General features: G+C 39.9%; 1 protein-coding gene across 1 annotated transcript in view; it reads right to left on the minus strand.

The window, feature by feature from the left end:
- LOC138617317 (corticotropin-releasing factor receptor 2) overlaps window positions 1-3,421 on the minus strand; it is a 31,707-nt gene extending 28,286 nt beyond the window's left edge. The window contains exons 1-2 of the mRNA XM_069692226.1: window positions 3,165-3,421; window positions 2,928-3,047 (exon numbers count right to left, since the gene is read on the minus strand). Coding sequence (XP_069548327.1) covers window positions 2,928-3,047; window positions 3,165-3,285 — 241 coding nt within the window. The 5' untranslated portion in view covers window positions 3,286-3,421. The remainder of the gene's footprint in view (window positions 1-2,927; window positions 3,048-3,164) is intronic.
- Between the last annotated feature and the right edge of the window lie 14,950 nt (window positions 3,422-18,371).

The following is an 18,371-nucleotide window of genomic DNA, read 5'->3' on the forward strand; positions in this document are numbered from 1 at the left end:
CAAATCAAAACTAATCTAGTCAAATCTGTGCTAAAAGTAAACTTACACTTTTAATAGTAAATGATGTTGAGAGTGCAAAAATAAAACCTAATGAGTCTGCCATCAGAAAAAAAACAAACATTTCCTGTACTTTAGTGGACTCTTTTATTTCAACACTGAACTACAGTGAGTTCAATATCACAACCTAATCTTCCTTGAATGTTCCCATTTATTTCTGTTTTAAAAATCTCACAAATATAGCCACAATACCTGATCCTTATCCTGTCAAAAATGTGACTTTGATTGACAAAAGTGCTATGATGGTGTACAGCAGTGAAAGTGTGGCTCGTGACTGTGCTTTTCACACTGGGTGAATCAAACCACCAGACATGTCCAACTAACACTGAGCACCAGCAAAGCAAAAGGGGAATTAATGCAGTTGAAGGTGACAAGGCAGTCAACAGGGTGTATGTAAGTGTGGTGTGTGTGTGTGTGTGTGTGTGTGTGTGTGTGTGTGTGTGTGTGTGTGTGTGTGTGTGTGTGTGTGTGTGTGTGTGTGTGTGTGTGTGTGTGTGTGTGTGTGTGTGTGTGTGTGTGTGAGGGTGAGGGGGGGGGTAGTGACTAATGGTGCTGCACCTGAGCCTATTACAGAGATAACAGCTGCGCTCAATAAAAAAAAAAGCTGGACAACCTGAACGCTTATGCTCGGCGCATCACAGGAATCTTTTTGTGGTGTAATTTTATGAAATTAATGCTGTTTATTTTCTGAGGGTGGCAACAACTTCATCCATCTTATGATGAATACTTCAGTTTCATAATGTGACCGTGTTAGTGTGGTATGCTGCTCTCAGCTATTAGCAAAAACTGTTAGCTGCTCCACTTTTGAAACAGCTCAGCCTGTCAGGCCAGCAGATTAAAAAAAAAAAACCTTTTCGTGGTGCCGTTCAACAACAGCAAGGGAAATCTGTTGTTATTGCTGGGAATTACTAAAAGAAAAGGCTTTGACTTCAATTTTATTGTGACTTGGTGACATTATAAAACTGATTTAAACAGAAACGAATGCACATTGATCTCAAAACCACAAAGTTTTGATTGCAGTTGAAACTTTATCAGGGTAACAACGTTTAAATATTGCATTCATTTCTACATTATACCAATGGTCTATAAATACATTTGCATATCTGAGTGATTGTATTGAGCAGTGTGCAAAGCTAAATAAAAACTGATTTCAACTAGTCTTTCAACCTGAAACCCTCTACATGGTCTTATGAGAGCTTATGATATAGCACAGGTATTTTCCCACTCTGTTTGGTTCCATTTAGGCTCACAAACAGTTTGGTTAGGTTCAGGGAAAGATCAGAATAGTAACAGAGGACTTTTGTCATCACAATTATAAGCATGCAGTTAAGGTTAAGATTAACTTTTAGTTTTTATTTGAAATGGGAGATGAGCAGTCACCCTTAGTTGTCACCATAATTAACACACTGTTGGATTTAAAAGTAACGTTGACTATCGGTTTCAAACCATGAAACCCACAGTAGCCTGCCATGTAAAGGTTTAAAGTTTTGTCCACCTCTACCTCCTCCCACTTTGTGACTCTATCGGGGCGCACTGCCTGCGTGGTTGTGTGTGGCCGTCACGGAATGTCTTCATTTTCATTTTGGCAACCACGCTACCAGGTTAGAGCAGCTACACAGCCTACGTGAGACGTGTGTGTCACGCTAATGTCATGCATCGCTTTTGCAGCGCGTCTCGCTTATTTTTCACGTGACATGCGATTCGAGGCAAAAATAGACAGGGAAAAGATCTGCGCTCGCCTGTGTACAATTGCAGAAATCCAACGTAGGCTCCAAATATATTATGTGAATATATGTAGGTGAAAGGCAGTATATTTCCAATGCGCTTCTCCTCTCTCTCTTCGCCTGTGCGTGTGTGGGCCTATGTGTCTTGTGCTGAACGAGGGTAAACAAAAATGATGTGATTACTTTTTAGATACATCTCTTCACTTACTGGACCTCAAACATTCGACTAATAACAGCCGTTATCCCAGGGAAACTCATTGTAGAAAGATGGGGCTGGCAGTATCAGTGCAGCAGTAGACACACAGGCAGGGTGGAAACACATACACACGTGCGAGCTAGCGGCAGCAGTACAGCGAAGTAGACCATGTCATGTCTAAGGGCTAATTTTTGCTTTGCTCTTGTCATAACTACTATGGCCAGTAGAGGGTGCTGTCACGATAACTACGTAAACCTACTATCACTATGACACATAATAAGTTGCTTGCTCAAATGATCTCCTAAGGTTTGTGTATTTTTTTATTTTTATTTTTAATTTTTTTGGAGGAGGACAGTCAGTTTTGCTGCCAAATTTGTTTTCTTTTCGCTACTGTAGATGCACTCCAATCTCAGTGTGATGTCACATTGGTCAAGTTTTGCCAGTTATTTGTCTAAACAATCTAAATTCACCTTCAAGCAATAAATCAAGCCGAGAACAGTCATAACACCCTGAGACTTTAGTGGTTTAAGAAGCAACTGTCCTTTAACATTGCCTGAACAGTACACATGCTCATTCTCGTGCATCTGTGCAGTGACAGAGGGTGTGAAGATCACTGAGATTCACTGCCATTGCTGCTGTACATCAGAACAGAAGGGGGGGGTCAACAGACCACAATAGGCCTCTGATAAATCAACCCATTACTAATTCAAATTCATAATGGGAGATCTTTAAGCTGCTGGATTTGTTTACTGCTTGTAGTTGGATATGAAAGTAGCGGTTCTTAAATTTGAATTGAAAAACTAATTTAATATCAGGTTGCCTAAAATGCGCATTTGCTAAAAGGAATCTCTTTTTTAATAAAAAAAAAAAAAAAATGTTGTCAAAAAATCTTCACAATTTTCCGAACAAGTAGTTGTTATAGAACTTTTGCCATGACGGAAATATCTTACTCGTTGTGTTGTACTTCACCCCATTGATGTACTCCGGGCAGGGTCTCTCCACAATCCTGCCGGTGCTGCTCCGCGGCCAGCAGGTCCCAATCTCATCCGTGGTGGCGTTACAATATAAACCTTAGGGGATAAAATGAAATGATAAAAAAGGCAGACGATTATAGCTTCCCTTTTCGATGACACAACAAAAACACCTCTCAATATAGGACAAAGGGAAGGGAAGCAATTCCACCTTACCATCAGTGCTCAGCATTGACAAGGTAGCGTTTTCCAAAAAAGTGTCATGGAAAGCCTCTATTAAACTACAATTCAGGTCCCCGAGCTCTTCGAATATGATCTCATAAATAGTAGCATCCATGGTGCGAGTCGCCGCTTTTGAATAACGTGCGATTAATTTGAAGTCCTAGCGGAAATGACCACAGTGAGCCCAGCGGTGTTCATGGGCATGTGAATCAGAGCAACAGTAATGACAAATACATAGCAAGGCGCTCCTTCTGGGAGCGCGTGCCCGGCCAATCAGAGCCGCGGATCTGCTCACTCATCCACATGAAAGACAAGCGACACACTGGACTGACCAGATCCTCTGACATTTCACACCTGCCATCCACCTGTCAGCCTTATTTATAGAGGAAAAAGTCGGATGAATTCAAAGTAGTCGAAGCTTGTGATTGCTGATAACTTTAATGTACAGCCTTCTGAAAAATATTTACCCAAAAAAAAATGCAGATCAGATTACAAGCAAACTACAGGACTAAAAAGAACGGCATATAAGGCGCAATGAAAGCAAAGTTCTTCTTGATTTTTAAAATAGAATTTATACATTTATATCATGTTTCTATCTTGTGTCTGGTGGGGTTTATAGGCTTTCAAACAAGTTGTGATGTCAGAAATGACGTGTCCTGCTCACATGTATACACCTTTGATTTCAGTTGAGCACAGAGAAATTTTACTCTTTCAGCAGAGGAAATCAGTGCACCAGTTTCAAACTCAACTCACGTCATTCTCTACAGCAAAAGTCAGACAGTCATGAGATGGAACACTGATCAAACACATCTTTGAGCAGTGGATTTTAACCTTACCCTAACTAAGTCTTACTGTCATCATAGCTGTGATGCACAGATATAGATCAATAATTTAGATTTTTGCATCATTGAGTACAGACAGACCTTAATTTCTAGTTGAAACTTAAAGTACATGTTGAAGGTCAGACTGTAGCCATGGTTTAAAGAACTAATAGTGATTGTTAATAGGACGCATCAAAGTCAAACACTTTGTAGTCACAAAACCACATGCCGTTTCAGTGTCACAAAGCCACATGTGGTTTTGTGACACTGAATCATTATCTTGTGATTTGTGTCTGACAAACGACTAACACTCCTATCCAGCCATCCATCCATCATCTATACCCGCTTTATCCTGAACAGGGTCACGGGGGAGCTGGAGCCTATCTCAGCTGACTTTGGACGAAGGTGGGGTACAGCTTGGAAGAGGTCGCCAGTCCATCACAGGGCCAGCACAGAAAGACAAACCATGACAGACATGCACGCTCAAATTTAGAATCAGCAATTAACCTGACATGACCTGAAGCCGGAGTACCCGGAGAGAACGCACACAGCCATGGGGAGACCATGCAAACTCCACACAGACATTCCCACATCCACAAAATCATGCTAAGCATTTGAAGAAATGCTGTAGTTTTTCATGTGGGGGCAGTTTCTTTGACGACTAATAATGTATTTCTGCACAAGTTCTGGTTTGTACGTGTCAGCGATGGTGGAACACAAACAACATCATTTTGTGTGACCGCCATAAAGTGGGACTCCACACACTCAGGCTTCCTCTTTTTTTTATGGAACAGAGCCAGTTTTTACACCTTAGTGAGTAAAGTTTTAGAAAGAATGAGAGCTCCTAAAATAGCTGGCTTTCCCCTTCAACAGTCCTAATTGTAAATGTGAAAATAATTATGACCACAACAACAATTAGCATGGAGATCAACACTTAACATTTTCCCACTAGAAAACTGCAATAAGGTTGAGTGGCTCTCCACTCCAACAACGAACTGCTATGTTTACTTCTGTGCAGATTTGGCCAGGATACAGTTTGAGTATGAAAATTACAACTGTTCGCACTGCAGTAGAATGCATTGGATTAGTCAGTGGATCAAATAGATAAATGCTTGCCTTGTATTTTATATGATGTAGACATTTGCTGTTTGAACTCAGACAGAAGTTCAGTCAGGGGATTTTGCAACATAAACAGAGTGACCTTTACTCAGCTCCTCTGAACTGGCTTCCCCCAGTTATTTCTGCAAAGAAGCCCCCTGCCTGCAGGGTAAAATAAAAAATAAACCAAACAAATGAAATCAAAAGAGGAATCCTAATAGTAAAATCTCAACGTGGACTGTTTTTTTTAACAAGCTGACATGCTATAGTTTGCTTTTAGTTTAAATGTCACAGTTACTGATAAATACAGTGCAATTAAAAACAGACAAAATATTCACATGTTTTGGATCCAAACCTATTCAAAGATTATGCCAAGACTGGAAATGTGCCTCATGACAGTCTAATATCTTTTCTGTTTACCTGTTCAATTTGAGACATGACCTTTTCACCAGCAAGAGGCTTTCTCTCTAAGCTCCTTCTAAGCTTCCATCTCATTTTATCGCCTGTGCTTTCAGATCATGTACTCATAGATCTCTCCGGCATCTGAATGTTGACATGACAGTGTGATGAATACTGTTGTCATTGGCCAGCTATTAATAGTACATCAAAAAGCTAATTAATTAGCTTACATCACACACTCCGACATGTTCACTGCTTTCAGCAATGGAAAGAGAAAAAAAAGTTGTAAAAAAAACTTTATTTTATTGAGTTCTTGCAGAACAAAACTTCTCTCTTTGATCACCTGAGGACAAAATATGAATTATCAAGAAATTCGTGTCTGTAGTGTAACTTCATAAATCAAATATTATCGTTGGACAAACAAAAAGATCCTGCCCCAAGTAAGTAGAAAAAAAAATATAGCTTACCCTGCTCTCACAAAAGACTGACTCTAACTCTTCAGCAGAAATAAAATCTATACATAACCCAGGGAGGGTTGTGTTCTGATTCACCCAAATTAAAATGTTATTTTCATTATTTAAACTACAGATCCAAGTTTTCAACTAAAAACACAGCAAATATAAATTCCTGTGCTCTTAACATAAATTGGGGGAAAAAAAGTTTAATACCAATTAATACAGATGTTTTGTAAAATTACTAAATATAATTGTTTTGGGCTCAAAACTGCACTCTTATTATTGCACCACGGGGAATCAGGATAATGAGGATCTGCTTCGAGAAAGCATTAGTTAAACAATGTGTACCCTGCCTAAATTTCAACTCAGCAAAGATTTGAATCTTTCAGAGAAAGAGAGCTTTTCCCTTTATGTCATTGTATTATATGAAGTATGTTTTCAGGCTTTCAGTGCTCTTTGTTTGAACAACAGAGTGTTGACTTGGAGCTCAGATAGGAGGACATTTCATCAGGGTTGCGCAGGCCCATCTTGCATCTGTTAGCCTCAGATCTCTAGAGACCCACAGGCATTTAAATCTAATCCCACATAACTCAACTCAGCCATGGACTGATTTCCAAATGGCTGTTGATTTTATGTGGGATTTCTCTTAGCCTCAGGGCTTTTGATGACTCAGGGTTTTATTTGTTAATATAAGTACAGACTACAGATAAGATGCTAGTTGTATCTGGCTGAGGAGGACTAATCAGACCATGATATAGTGATTAATCTTGTGTAGTATTCGCCTATGCTTTTGGAGGCTTTCAATATGGTAACAAACCAGATTAATAACTTGAAATTGTCTTTGTTTTCTGTAAGTTACTCTTTAAGTCTAATTACCTAATTGTAAAGGATGTAATTTCTGCAAGTGAGCCATTTTGCAAATCAAAAAAGCTATTTCTTCTTTGTGTGACAAAGGCAGGCCCAAACGCCAAAGAATGACTGAATGTGCAGGCTGAATATATGTGCAAGTGTAGCTCAGAGCAAGGACGTGGCACGGAGAAACCGACTGCAGAGACAACAGTAGGGGGGAACACAAAGTGCACCTTGGAGTATTCCCACATGATCTTTTGGCTACAGAACAATTGGACATTAGACACAACAAAACATTACACTTGGCTAAGTAAAGCAAAAAGGTCACAGTGATAACACTGTGTAAAATATATAAAGCCAATACCAGATATACATTATACAGCGCACTGGCAGGGTTCGATTGAGCTTTACATGAGTCCGTATGGAAGGGCAAAATTATATCACGAGTCAGGCAGAGAAGCTTTGCATGACTCTAGGGTTTAGTGTGAGCTACTTACTGCACTCACTTAAGTGACAGCTGCTGAATAAATATCCTCATGTACTGTGGTGCTGGCCTCAAGGTGACTTAACCAAAGCTTAAAGTCATTTGACAGCTCAGCCCAGCAGTCACATAGTGAGCCCTGCTCAGGTGGTGTAAGTGATAAGCTCTGTTCATTGTAGCCATTTGACTCTCAGTTCATTTGACTGAGGATGTGAGCAGCTGAGACCAGTTTTAAGTGCCGCTGCTGCCAGCCATGATACACTCCTCTGAGTTAATGTGCCACAAAACACTAGAACAGCAGCTTGGTCATGTGCTCGACATAGGAAAATCTTTGACCACTGTGTTCTTTTTCTGAACTGAGTGTCATTGCCCACATAAAGGAGTGGTTTCCTGGTGTTAGAATACCATACATTTCTTCTCCGTGGGCTGAAGCAGGCAACTGTACTACAATTAATATGCTGAACTAAATGAGCTGTTGTCACTTGAATCTTTGTAAATATCTGCCTCCACTCCAAGCACAGCCATGACGAATGTAGGCTGTTATCACAAGCAGAGAACTGCCTGTGCATGTAAAGGGTGAATGCAAAGCCCCCATCTTTTCAACATTGTTTTGCAAAAGCAAATCATTATAATTGGTCGCGTTTCAAGTGAGATGCTGCAAATTCTGCTGTTGCATTGTAGATAGACGTATAACTCTGTGCTATTGAGGCTGGCTTTGTGCGTCACACCACTTTGTTGTACAGTGCATTTGCACTACCCTGCTGTTGTTAAGAACACAGCTTTGAATGTAGATGTTTTGTCTTTGTTTAGGGTATATTAATTGTAAAAAAAACAAAAAACAAAAAGGGAAACTTTATGCTAAATAATTAGCTTATACTGTGAGCTATATAGTCTGGATGAGTGACAGTGATTTTTACATGGGGAAGTAATGAAATAAGAAATCACCCAATTGTGACGTTGTGTAATATTCAAAAAGATTAATTCCTTTTGAAGTTAGAAAAGTCAAATAATTACAACGTATATGCAGTGGAATAATGATTACTAGTAGTTTGACCGCACTGGAGGTTTTTTTTTGCTGCAATTAGAAGACTAGACGTCTTGAACACAAACAAAGTGAAAATGAGGAATGTGGAAAAACCGAGATGCATTTGGCATGTTATAAAAACTCTGGTGGTAACTATGCATGCTTCAATATATGTGTGAGTGTATGTATTTGCGGTTGTGTGCAGGTGTGAGAAGGTTTCAGGGTAAATTGCAAATTAAAATTGCAGCCCATTTATGATAAGACTGAAACATTGTCACAGTTCCTAAAAACTGAAATTGCTTTAAAGCCAAACTAGCCTTAGGTTGTTATGTTTATTAAACAGACTAGAAAAAAAATGGATACATTACAGTCGCATAAGAGGTGCTATAATTAGACCAGTCCAGCTGAATATCCCTCCAGCTTCAGCTCAAGCTTTGACTTTTTATCCCAGTTGATATGTTGGTGTTGTTGGTTCATGGCTATTTGTTTGCCAGCACAAGTTAATGTGTATGCATTTGCATGTGTTTTGTTTCTTTGTCACTGTAAGAAGAATCTAGGGGGTCGTTTTTGCAACATTGACCAAATTGAAGGATCTGAACTGACTTCTTGTAGTTTGTTTTACAATCAGGACTCTTGAGGTGTCAGTTATTAAGGTGTAGATGAGAAAAGACTTGTCAGTTGCAGTCTTTTTTCAAAGCATGTATTTTTTACTCTTTGAGTATATAGCACACCTTACAAAAACAGTGCCTCCTGAATAAATTCTGTCTGTCGTTGTTGTATTCTTCTTGGAATAAATATTCGTACACCATTACTTTCAGACCTGTCAGGGCAGGCAACACAGATTTATGCTCTGGTCTCATACAGCAGTAGTGGTATGCAGGTACATGCTCTAAATACTTAAGTCTTTGCATTTATTCTAAAAACACAAATTTGTATTCATCTAAATATTTTAAACAGACATTTTATTCTGTGTTGTTTATGATATTAGAGCTGAATCAAATTGAGCCAGAAAGGATGGTAATGGTTTTGACTTTCCTAACCACTCAATCTCTATGACTGAAAACCCCACATAGAACAGCGTAGGCAGCACAGGAGCTCACACAAGCTGAATGAACTCACTAACTGCTCTGTTAGTCAGTGGTTAGTAAAGAAAGTTTTGCATTTAACGAGGCAAGGTCAACCCAAATACATCTAATCCTGGAACGACTTCATGGACTGAAAGAGTGATTAAAAGCACGTATTTGATACTGAAAGCACAGCAGGAGATTTGTAATGAGTATTTCGCAATTAGTGCCTATGGGGACATCATTTTACAGGGTTAGTGAAGCCATAAGCAGCGCAGGAATCCCCCTAGAGTCTGAGGGCAGTGAAAGAGTGAAGAATATACTGTAGCTAAGGATGAAAATTAAACGTGGAGCAGGATTCTTGATGAACACTGAAAGGACCCACAGGACAACTGTTTCAGTGAAAACAAAAAAGATATTTAACGGGTTTTTCCCTTTCAGCGAAGAAAAGCCATAACCTACTTTAATTAATTTGTAATGATGATAATAATAAGAAAATGTTATTCTACGTGTAACAGATTATGTAATTTCTGTCTGGTTTGTCTTTGAATTTCCTGGAATCAATGATATTTCCCCTCTGAGGTTTGTGTAAATCAAGTTTTAAGTTTGCAAAAAGCTTTTAGAAACCTCTTAGTAGCATGTTTAAGAATGTTGAGAGACTTGAAAAAAAAATTTGTGTCCAGCACATTTACTGTTTTTTCTGAATGTAAAACACTTGTTTAACTGCTTCTTTGCTTACCATCCTGTTTCACTACATTCATGTGAAGGTTTTTTTGTAATTCTTCTCTCCATGCAAAGGTAATTCAAATCGGAATATATTTGTTTGTAAACGGATACTTGGAGGCTAAATGCTCCACTGTATGCCTTGATTTTAAGAGCACCTATCTGACTTTACTTGCTCAAAAACCTTTGCCCACACTTTCTTTGAAAAAGGAACAAAGCATCTATAGTTTCAGTTAGCCACTGTGAGAGGTTACCCCATCAACTGTAGACTGGACATACAAAGATAACAAGATTTTTATTTTCTTCTAGATCCATCCATCCATCCATCCATCTTCCTCTGCTTATCCGGGATCGGGTCGCGGTAGCAGCAGGCCAAGCAAGTTGGCCCAGACTTCCCTCTCCCCTGCATCATTTTCCAGCTCCCCAGATGGGAGATATAATCCCTCCAGCATGTTCTGGGTCTTCCCCGGGGTCTCCTGCCAGTTGGGCGTGCCCGGAAAACCTCCAATGGGAGGCGCCCAGGAGGCATCCTGATCAGATGCCCGAACCACCTCAGCTGACTCCTTTCGACGCAAAAGAGTAGCGGCTCTACTCCAAGCTCCCTCCTAATGTCCAAGCTCCTGATGTCCAAGCTCCTTACACTATCTCCAAGGCTGAGCTCGGTCACCCTACGGAGGAAACTCAGTTCAGCCGCTTGCAGCCGCGATCTCGTTCTTTCGGTCATGACCCAAAGCTCGTGACCATAGGTGAGGGTTGGAACGTAGATCGACTGATAAATAGAAAGCTTCACCTTCCGGCTCAGCTCCCTTTTCACCAACATGGTTTGGTGCAGCGCCTGTTTTACTGCTGCAGCCGCACCGATCCGCCTGTCGATCTCCCGCTCCATCCTTCCCTCACTCGTGAACTAGACCCCGAAATATTTAAACTCCTTCACTTGGGGCAGGCACTCCGTCCCCACCTAGAGGGAGCAATCCACTGGTTTCCGGCAGAGCACCATGGCCTCAGATTTGGAGGGGCTAACCCTCATCCCCGCCACTTCACACTCGACTGCAAACCGCCCCAGTGAATGCTGGAGGTCATGGTCTAAAGAGGCCAACAGGACCACATCATCTGCAAACAGCAGAGAGGCAATCCCTAGACTCCTGAACCTGACGTTCTCCTCCCCCCAAGTCCTGTTCCATGGCCTCCCCGAACTCTTCCCATGCCTGAGTTTTAGCACCACTGCAGCCGCAGCCCTTCTGGCCTGCCGGTACCTCTCAGCTGCTTCAGGAGACCCCTGAGTCAACCAGGCCCAAAAGGCCTCCTTCTTTAGCTCGACAGCTTGACCAGGCGCTCGCCGGCAAGCTCCCCTCCCAGGTCCGGCTCCGGGAGGGTGTGCCGGTTTCCCTGATCCAGGCAAGGTGGCTGAATTCTGTGTGCTGCTGTTCATAGGGGGACTTTTGAACCACTTTTAGTCTGGGCTCTCCTCTGAGACCAGCCTTGGGAGACCCTACCAGGGGCTGATGCCCAGGACAGCATAGCTCCCAGGATCACTGAGCCACTCAAACCCCTCCACCACGTTAAGGTGGCGAGTCTTAGAGGGTTTTTTTTGGCAATTCTCAGAGTTTTTTTTCTTGTAGATAAGCTGTTGAATTTGTTTTAATAGTGAAGTTTCAAGTGAAAGCATTTACTTTCAGGGTTAGTTTTATATTGGTTTAAAGGAGTCAGACTCGCCACTGTTTTCTTGATGCTTTCTGTAAATTCAAGGGAACACTCAATACAGCAAAATACCGAAATAAAAAACACAGTTTCAGAGATTGCATTTCCCTGAAGGAAAAACAAAGTGAATTTTTTTGCATGAAGACTTCACTCAAGCACAGTTTAACCCTCGTGTTGTCCTTGGGTCAAAATGACCCGCAGCTGTGTTCAACCAAGTTCTATTTTATTTTCATATTTTTTGGGATCATTGGTGACAAGGAGGCTGTGAGGGTTTCTTTAAAGAATGATGACCAATGATCCTAAAAAATATAAAAATATAGAAATAAAATAGAACTTGGTTGAACACAGCTGCGGGTCATTTTGACCCCAGGACAACATAAAGGTTAAAAGCATAGTTGGTGGCACAAATGAGTTCTACTCAATGCTTTCTAATTTCACAGCAATCAGCAATTTATTTTATAGAGACCTCTAGTTAGCATGAAAATATGTTTCTTCATTTATTTAAAGGCATGTAACTCAATAAACAAGTTCTCTTGGGTTGAATATGGTGTAATATTGTGGAGAAACTCTCAAAAGAGTCACTCTGGAAGAAGAGAGGTTTCTGGTGCGAGCTGTCATGTCAGACACTACATCTACTCACAGAGTTGATCACAGCCACTTTATTTCCCAGAGGCTGATTCCATCCATCAACCTCATCATAATATTGTATGATAGACTGGCATACCCTGGGTACCTTTGTGAAGTCAATTGACAAAGTGGGGTGCCTTACAGAATATCACTCCCACTGCCTCAAATTACCCTTGTGTGAAATAGTTCTGCTTCTAGACCCTTTTTTTAGACGATAGTTTGCACTACACATGACAGTGTTCTTCATTTTTCTGAGGTGTTGTGTGAAATGTCTGTTTTAGACACTTTCAAGCATCTCTCAGTGCTGTGTAATTACCTGTCTTCAAGATCCAGTTCACCTAAAAATGTCATGTGGTGCATCTTGGTCCAAGAAACAAGAAAATGAAGCTGCAGTGAGATTCTCAAGCTTTAACCCTAAAAGACTCCCCATGAACCAAATTTCTGTCTTTTAGCAGGGGCAGAGGATTTTTAGGTGATGATAATAGGCCAACAATATATTCCATATGGAAGTGGTAAACAACATCTGAAAGCTACAGAGATGCATTTCAGCTCTGTGTCAATTTATGTATCCCCTTTCTTGATTAAATGTCCTTTCATGCCTTAAAGAAACATACTTTTTCTTGTTAGCTATATCTTCCTCTTTTCCATGCTTTTTGGTGATGTTAGTTGCTAGCTTCCTCCTCTCCTCTAGCTTGATAAACAGTTGCTCCCAGCTCTCCTATTGCTGAAAGAAAAAACAGAAGAAAGGAGAAATAATAAATAATAGCGGCAGTTTACACTGTAGCCAAATTATTTATGTATCTATTAATTAAACATAAACAGCATACAGACATGTCAGAGACAGAGTGGAGAGTTTAGTTGCTTTTCTTAGGGGTTAGATAAGACCAAAACAGAGCTAAGATGGGAGTAAGTAGTGCAGTATGTCTGCTGGATCATTAATGAAAATGCTTACAGTTGGCATGATTACAAAACTGTCACCTCAAACTACACAGTGAAGAGCAGTGGATGTCGCAATCCAGGTTTGAATGAGAGTATTCATAAAAGTACAATAGATAAAATAAAAAGAATTGGAAAAAAGAAAGTAAAGAAAGGATGCCACCGTACGGTAGGCTTATATGCACATTAGCCTAACTGTTAGTTTGATGTTCTGATGTCCTTGTTTTGCCTGTGAATACTAACTGTGTTAGTGGTTGATGCTTTTATCATTGAGATATTTTGTTAATCTGCCTTTAATAACAGCCAGTACATAGCTGCTGCTGCACAATATTCTGTACACTTTGTGTGTGCTTGCTATCAGATATTTGGCTGCTATGCTAGTAAATAAGGTGTTTGTGGTAGTTGTTTTATCATTAACATGTATTGTGTAAATCTGGCTTTAATAAAAGCCAGCGCATATCGGCTGTTGTTTAATATTTGTACGTTTACTTTGTGTGGGCTTGCTATCAGATCGTATGGCCTGCTTTGCGAGTAAATACAGTCGGTGGTGTTTTATCTTTAGATTTTATTGTGTAAATCTGGCTTTCCTTTGAGCCAGTGCCCAGACACTGTTGTAAGTGTATGGACAGCCCTTATCATCTGTATGTTTTCTTATAGGATTATTTTTCCTTTCATAGACAAATATTGTATGTTCATTAAAGGATACGACTGTTTTTCTAAGGGCCACAATAATGGATGTGAGAAAACATACACACTCATGTACATTTTACATTATCAATCATTTATACTGGTCAGATTCATACCCCACATTATTCCTACAGCAACCACCACTTAAATGTTTTCCCATGGTTATGCCCATGATGCAACTCCGCTCCAAAATGTAATGGGCTATTCTTTGGCCCACACTACACCCTTCCACAAAGCAAAATATCAGGACGATAGTTTTTCCATAATCCCGCTCAGAGACAAACAAATAAACAATCGAACCAAAAACATAATCTCCTTGGCAGAGGTCATTACATAACTGTTGATATGCAATCACACTGACTGTCACAAATAGCACTCACATTCTGCATCATTAACCGGATTTACTGCTGCACCTTAATTAAGAATTGACTGACAGAGGCTGAGGTCTTCACTGTCTGAATCTGAGATAATAGAGGTGATACTTTTGGCACGAGCTGTCACCTGATGGGTGAAGCAATTCTGTATTCCCTGTACCTTTGACCAGAAGTCATTATTCAGGAGGTTTCTCATTGCACTTGTCTCAAAATTGAAAGCATGCACATCATGGTGCTGAGAGGATTTCTGATAGAAGTCATTCTGAGTGTTTTAGAGACCGAACAAGGGGGAAATAGAATTTCCACCTTATCTGAGTTTAAGATGCCACATCATCTCAGTTTCCTTTATCTTTAGACCTAAGAAATCACAGTTTTTGTGCGCGTAAGTGATCTGCATTGTGGTCTGTAAAATTCCTCCCTGCTTAGTTCTGTTGTTCTTAATTTCTTTGTGTTGGTGCTGTTGGACCTTCAATTAACCAGGGTGTCTTTTGTAAGTGTTCAATTTATAGAGCATTCTCAGAATTTCTGTGCATTACACTATGCTGAAAGAGGTGTCAGTCAATTTTTACTCTTGCATCCTTAGGGTGAATCAGACTACGTTTCAGTACAATATCCTGTCTTGACCATCTTTGATGCTCTGCATTACTCTTTAATTAATTTAAAAGCCACATGACAGCACAGAATTCTTGATGACGCTTTTGATCTCCTACCTTCAAAAAATTTCATTTGGTAGTGTTTTTCTGAGTAAAACATAGACCCCACTTTCTGAATGTATCATCTTGATTATATAATCATATTATGTTAAATTGTGTGCAGCGTATCACTACACAAGTTTGGCCATCTTAAGATTGTTGGTTTTGACAGAACCCCTTAAGAAATTGCAACAGCCCTCATGTTAACAAAGCTGATTACACATCTCAGCTTTAATCTGTACTATGGGTCTGCGTGGGACGTGGATGGCATTTGATTGAAACCCTTCTGCCCACAAAGACTAATGACAGCAGCGGTTTGTGTTATTTATTTCCACCTTGCATCCAGGGATGCAACGATTTATGAACACAAAGCTGGAAGAAACGCAAATGTGTCTTCAGGGGAGATAGTGAAACAAATCTTAGTTGGCTCTATCTTTTGGCTGTAAAATTGTTCATGACTTATCAGTTCAGATATTTTAATACATCATGAAAGGAAGCCCAGACCCTGATATGCAGTATGTTGGATTGTGATCCCTTGCCATCTGCCCTGTGCTGTTGAATGTACTGTAGGTACCACAACAACAAAAATGTGCTGCCTTGAGGCCCCAGTTTCCCCAGAGATGTCAAGCTCATGTCGCAGAGAGAAGCTATGTGAGTAGAATGCAGCAAAGGACATATAGTACTGAACCGCTTCCCTCAGGGTGGGTGACAACCTTAACACAGACATTTTTTTCTGCAGATAATCATAAGTCTCTGTTGTAGTTTTCAACATTGTTTGTGATTTCTTAGCATAAACATATTTATGAAAGAAATTAGGGCTAAGAAGAAATGGCTTTTGGGGGGAACAAAAAACACAGTGCACCCTATGCTTACCTAACAGTAGCCACACACACATTAGTGCTGGGCTGGAATACAAAAAACAGCATACCAAGCAAAAATGTAACTTGTTTGAAATGAGCAATTTGTGACCAAAGAAAAAAGACATGTTCAAAGCAATGATTATAACACTTGATTTGAGTAATGTCTTGTGTAATTAGCATAATTGTCACTGTGCTTTAGTTTTCTGCACTCAGAAATGTGAAAACAAGAGTTTTTACCTACTGATGCCACAGGAAGGAGTTTCTCCTAAAAATATGACTGCAGTTAATTTGTTTTGTGTTTCATGTAATATGTGGTACTCACAGAGACTTCTACTGGTAGGAACCTGTCAGGCGTTCCCCCATTTACAGTCTTAATCTAATATAACCGTCCTGGCTACAGCTTCATACTCACAGATAAGTGAGAGGTGTCAATCCTCTCATTGAACTTTCAACATTGAAGCGACATACTAGATTTCCAGAAATGTCAAATCGTTTAATGTCTTTTCAGCAGGATTGCCAACTGTCACACTTTTGGTGTGAGTCATCTGCTCTCATGCTGCTTGAACTAATCTCATGCTTAATCAGAGGACGCTATAGCCGCTCCTTCATGAAAAATATACAGAAAAGGTCAAACAGGCCTCCTGTGCATACAAAAATATCAGATTTAATCACCAGTATCAGACCATAAACAATTACAGCTACAGAGAAGACACAATTTGCACAGCTTCAGTGGTCAGAAGGGTGTGCGCACAGACTCTGCAAAAATCCCAAAACACCTTTCATGTAAATTGATTTTAGCAATTCATATTGCTATATGTTGTATTGTGTAGGCTCAATGTCCCCCTGCCAGTTCATGTTCATGTCACAAAGAGATTACTGTTAAATGCTTGTCAAACATAAACTACTTACAAATAATTTGAAATCTGTTCCTTTGTTGTGAGTGTATACAGCTTTATTTTACAATCCCAAAAGGATCACAGGAGTAGATAAACCTTATAATCAGTTATTTTATAAATCATCCATTAACTTGACAACTGGAAAACTGCCAAAAAGGAGGAGGATGGATGGATGGATGGATGGATGGATGGATGGATGGATGGATGGATGGATGGATGGATGGATGGATGGATGGATGGATGGATGGATGGATGGATGGATGGATGGATGGATGGATGGATGGATGGATGGATGGATGGATGGATGGATGGATGGATTGACAAGCCATCAAGAGCATCTCAATGTCTTGTTGATAAGGTATTTAGCAATCAGCTTTAGAACAAAGTGGAGCTTGTAGAGGCTAAAGAGCCACATATTTCCCTCAGGAACTGTCAGAGAATGAAAATACCTAAATGGGGACAAATTATTGGATTGCAATGATTGTAAATCCATAACTGAAGATGTGTAATTAGAAAAATGTTTGGTATAATTTAAATCATAACAACTTTATACGATTATGTCAGCATTACTGCCAGTGATGCAGCTATCCTTCAGTACTTCCAATCTCAGTAGGGTGGAAAACCATGTAAAAAATCTTGAGACATTAAAATACAGTAAATTACAATTATGATTGTCTCTTACACCAAGAGCATATGAGGAGCTAAGGCATACATTTACTGCAAGACTGCATGAATAAATGTAATTTTGAAAACAATAATTTTAGCTTTTACAAACTGTTCTTAATTGACTCTTACACTTTTTAACCAACATTTATATCACAATATAAACTGCACATTCTCATGGTTCACCTCACAGCTGTGACATACTGCAATCCATAATTAAGTATCTTTTATTTACCTCCACCACCCTGTCTACAAGTATTTGATGCTACGATGCTCCTGGCCAAAGTATAAATGAGGCAGCACACTCAGTGTTTCCTGCCTCGGTTTGCAACTCCTCAGCTTGTCTTTGACATTTTTTCCCCTTGCTCTCGACATCAATTGTATGTCACTCTCATACTTAAAACTTGTCTATCTTCCCACACTTCTCCCCCTCCCTGGTTGATCTAAGATAGAGCCCTGGTCCATTAACACCCAGCAGTCATCCCATCTCTGTGTCTCAGCACCTGTTCCAGAAGACACTTTTCCTTGAGTGAAGCTTGAGGGAGAAATTTAAAAGGGTCAGTAATTGAATGTCTCTTTGCCAGTTGAAGAGTCCAGCAGCAGTGTGATAGTTCATAAATACACTTCGGAGGAATCTTGTACATCAGCAGTCTTATTCTGGAGTGATTCTAATAACAACTTCCACAGCTTTCCAATGAGACAAAAATCAAATTCTCTGGGGCGAGTGTGAAAAAGGATGATGCTCCATTTACACCCACAGCTTCACTTCAGCAAGTTTTAATTCATTTAGGATCTTTTTATAAAGGCTACAAAGACCGTATTCAAAAGAAAAAGGAAATTAGGTATAATTTTAA

This window comes from Brachyistius frenatus, unplaced genomic scaffold (genome assembly GCF_029030835.1).
Source record: "Brachyistius frenatus isolate BFR_SWC_R1_liver_20210118 unplaced genomic scaffold, ASM2903083v1 Contig_12, whole genome shotgun sequence".
In the NCBI taxonomy this organism is placed as follows: Eukaryota; Metazoa; Chordata; class Actinopteri; family Embiotocidae; genus Brachyistius; species Brachyistius frenatus.